Here is a 3,625-nt window from a genome sequence, read left to right on the forward strand (position 1 = left end):
TGCGGATTCCCCATTGAAAGCTAGGCACCATGACCGTCAGAAGTCCACAGGAATAAACAATGCATCCTAGCGACTTCCTAGGGTAAGAAATCATCGCCAACTCGAATGCACTTTAGAAATGTGACTCGTTTCAACAGGGATTAGAGTTTTAAAATAAGCAGGCTCAAAGTTCTGAAATAATATATTAACTTGTGATGGGATTCCTGGCATCAGTGAAATTACTATTAAGGTACCAAAACTGTATCCCTCCATAACAACAACTCGATGCCAGACGTGAACCCCTCGGGCAAGACCTCTGACGCACGAGTGACGAGTTGCACGGAAAACAACCTTTAGGGGTGGGAAGAGGGCAGGACTCGCAGGTTGGATCCACCGCGGCTGTCGCCAAGACCAACACTCATATTTTAAATTCCCTTGAAGCGAGAGGCTCAGGCAGAGGCAGCTCCGGGGCCCCACACTCCCAGGGACCCCGCCTTGGTGAGGTCGCAGGGTGCACGAAGGACCCTCCACTGCGCCCCGTGCGCTCGCGGCCCGGCTCCTCCCAGCCCCAGGCGACCTTGTCCGGGTCTCTGCTGGCTGCATGGACCGAGGGAAGCCCCTCGGCGCAGCTCACCTGGCGCTCCCCGAAGAGATCCAGGAGGCGGCCCTGAGGCTTGGCATTGAAGGCGGCGCCCACCGGGGACCAGCTGGTGCTGACCCTTCGGGCTCGGATCCCAGCTCGGCTGCTAGCTCGGCCTGCTAGCCTCGGCCGCAGAGCCGCTAGCCCGGCTCCAAAGCCGCCCAGCCTTCGGGCGCACAGCATCTTGTCCCGCGGTAGCCTCTATCCCAGCCCCGAGGTCGGAGCCCCCCGGCCCCTGCACGAGCGGAAGCACGCGCTCTGCGTTTCCTAGGCAGCACGCCACACGCATCACGTGACGCCCGGGCTTCCGGGTCGCACGAGTACGTCGATATCCCGAGGACAAGAGCGGCGCCCTGCCGCCTTCTCCGCAACCGCTCAGGTCTAGCGTCCCCGTGCGTCGAGAGTAAGGAAGGGCTAGAGTTTGCTCCTGTCCTCGCGTGACTAGAGCCACAGGAAGCCTTGGTAATCTACTCAAAACAGGGAAGAATCACGCAGAGAGAACGCAGCAATGTGTGCTGGGTGCGACGTAACCAGTGACCGAATCTTCAGGGTGGCTCAGGAGAAAGCACACGCGGTGGAAAGGACGTATCCTCAGAGCCACCCTAGGGACTAGGGACGGGCTGTGAGCGAAGGTCAGAGGGCAGGTTACCTGCACCTGCAGGACGGAGCCCCGCCATTCTTCGCCTGCGGGGACCTGCAAAACTGTAGTAACCTGCGATATAAATGGGGAGAGGCGGGATTTTCAGGACCCAAGCAACCGTGCAGGAAGGGGAGGCCCTGGGGTCGGCACCGCTGTCCCAGGACGCTGCACAGCCGTGCAAGCTCACGGGAGCCTTTTTATTCCAGAGTGAGCTACAGTGGCGTGCTTCTAAAAGGAGCCTCACTGTGGCCCTGCGGAGCTCTATCGCAGACCAAAGGTCTCATCCCGGGTACACTGCGCTGGTGGCTTGCGCAGAGCGAGTCCGACTCTAGGTCGCAGGGGCGGAGGCCTCGGAGCCCCGCAGACAGCTCCATAAGGCCTCCTAGAGCGCTCCGGTAGAGGGGAAGAACCAACTGACAGTGATGATAAATAACCACTGGAGTGTAAGAATATGACCATCGTGCACATGGAGAATTTTTTTAAAAAAGTAATTTATTACTCTGTATATTATGGTCAACTATAATTCAATTCATTTCTATTTTAAATCCCTAAATTCATGCTGATTATGCATTATTTAGAACTGAGTTGTTCCTGGGCCTTTTCCTGGAAATCACCTGGCTGGTCATGCAGACCCCACGGAGTGGGCTCCCTGTGCAGAGGGATGGCAAAGGTACTGTGTAGGACAAAAGGAGAAAAACTCAACGAGCCAGCCCCAAATGCTCATCTTCTAAAAAAAAAAAAAAAAAAAAGAAAGAAAAGAAAAGAAAAAAGAAAAAAGAACCTCAAATCTAAGGGCCCTTCTTTACCACAAAGTGGATGGTGTGCCAGGTATCTAACTACTTAGAATGCAGCACCAAGCTTACAAACCTCCCTCTACCCCCGAATAATATAATACCTAGGACTAAGTTGCAGACATAGTGAGACTTTCAAAAAAACGTTCCAGTTTTACAACCACTGAAAAATAATCCCAAGTCCTTTGAAAAGTGTTCTCTCTCTCTCTCTCTCTCTCTCTCTCTCTCTCTCTCTCTCTCTCTCTTTCTCTCTCTTCCACAAAAGAACTTTATAAAGTCTTGTTGCTCGTGTCCAGGTCATTTTTTTTTTTTTAACATCTCCCTGTAGGCCCACAGCAAGCCAGCATTTACACTGGGAAAACACCCTGGGCTGCTACAAATCAGAGAAGCCAAATAGTAAGGATGTTCCCGCTCCTGAAATACAGTGGTCCTTCTGCTACCAGGGCCAGGCCGACTGGGAAATTTAAGGAGGCCCCACTCTTGTGCATGCTGGGCTGGGTGTAAGAGCAATGCCTCCTTAAACTTTTCCTCTCTGCTTCCCTCACTTTACCTTGTCCTGGCTCTTGTTCCCATGAAATATAGCTTAAAGAAGGCCAATAAATGCCTGTAAGAGGACATGATCCCGAGCTCTGTATAGTTTCCAATGCTGCAACCACCAAGTGCAGTTGCTCTCTGTTATCCACAGTGAATTGGTCCCAGCATCCCCCTTGGTGCCAAAACTTGAGGATGCCCAAGTACCTGTGTAAAACAGCAAAAGATTTGAGTAGCACCCCCATACGTCCCTGTGTACCTCCAATCATGTCTAGATTACTTAGGAGAGCAATACAACAAAATGATGTGAAAATTAGTTGTACTATATTATTTAAGGAATCATGAGAAAAAAATCTGTACATGTTCCATGCAGACAAGTTGTTTTCCAGACATTTTTGAACGGTGGCTAACGCTGCAGATGTGGAACCCACAGCTACAGTGTCAACTGCCATTTTTAAACATTTCACCTATAGCCATACTTAGGATGATTAGTCAGAAAAACCCCACCTTCCCAGGGTAGCTTCAGCTGTGTTGATTTGTTGGCGCGTGGCTCGCATTACTGTAAATCCCGGGGCTTCAGGGACAGCCCCAGTCTCAAGGAGCTAAGTTCTGTCTGTCAACAGCTTTCCATTAAAGTGTAGAAAATGCTGTAGCTTAAACATACACTGGCCTTGAGTCTTTTCTTATGTTAGTATCAGGAGAAAGGGGTTCTCTTGGCTCATGGGTTATATGTTCTTGCCTGTGTCTGGCTGGACTCATTACTTTGACAGCTGTGACAAAGCAGCACGTCATAGCCGGAGCTCAAGAGGCGGCAGAGCTGCTCAGCTCCTAGCCTGGAAGAGAAGAGCAAAGTTGGGTCCTTTGCTTCTTGGTCAGTTAGCACTCAGTGTTGCCACCTGGATTCAGAAACAAATTCTAGGCCACACATTCTAGGAGTTACAGTCACTGTAGGAACCGTAATACCGATGGATAGTCTCCTATCACCGCCTGGCACCTGTAGAGGCGCGGAGAAGAGAGAAACTGCCTGAGGAAGCTCTGTGAGCA

The 3,625-nt window shown here is 51.3% G+C and overlaps 1 protein-coding gene across 1 annotated transcript in view; it reads right to left on the reverse strand.

Annotated features, from left to right (window-relative positions):
• Window positions 1–896, reverse strand: part of Mipep (mitochondrial intermediate peptidase) — a 172,895-nt gene extending 171,999 nt beyond the window's left edge. The window contains exon 1 of the mRNA XM_004631111.2: window positions 614–896. Within this exon, the coding sequence (XP_004631168.1) occupies window positions 614–802 (189 nt within the window). The 5' untranslated portion in view covers window positions 803–896. The remainder of the gene's footprint in view (window positions 1–613) is intronic.
• Between the last annotated feature and the right edge of the window lie 2,729 nt (window positions 897–3,625).

Source organism: Octodon degus, unplaced genomic scaffold (assembly GCF_000260255.1).
Source record: "Octodon degus isolate 3935 unplaced genomic scaffold, OctDeg1.0 scaffold00038, whole genome shotgun sequence".
Taxonomy (NCBI): Eukaryota; Metazoa; Chordata; class Mammalia; order Rodentia; family Octodontidae; genus Octodon; species Octodon degus.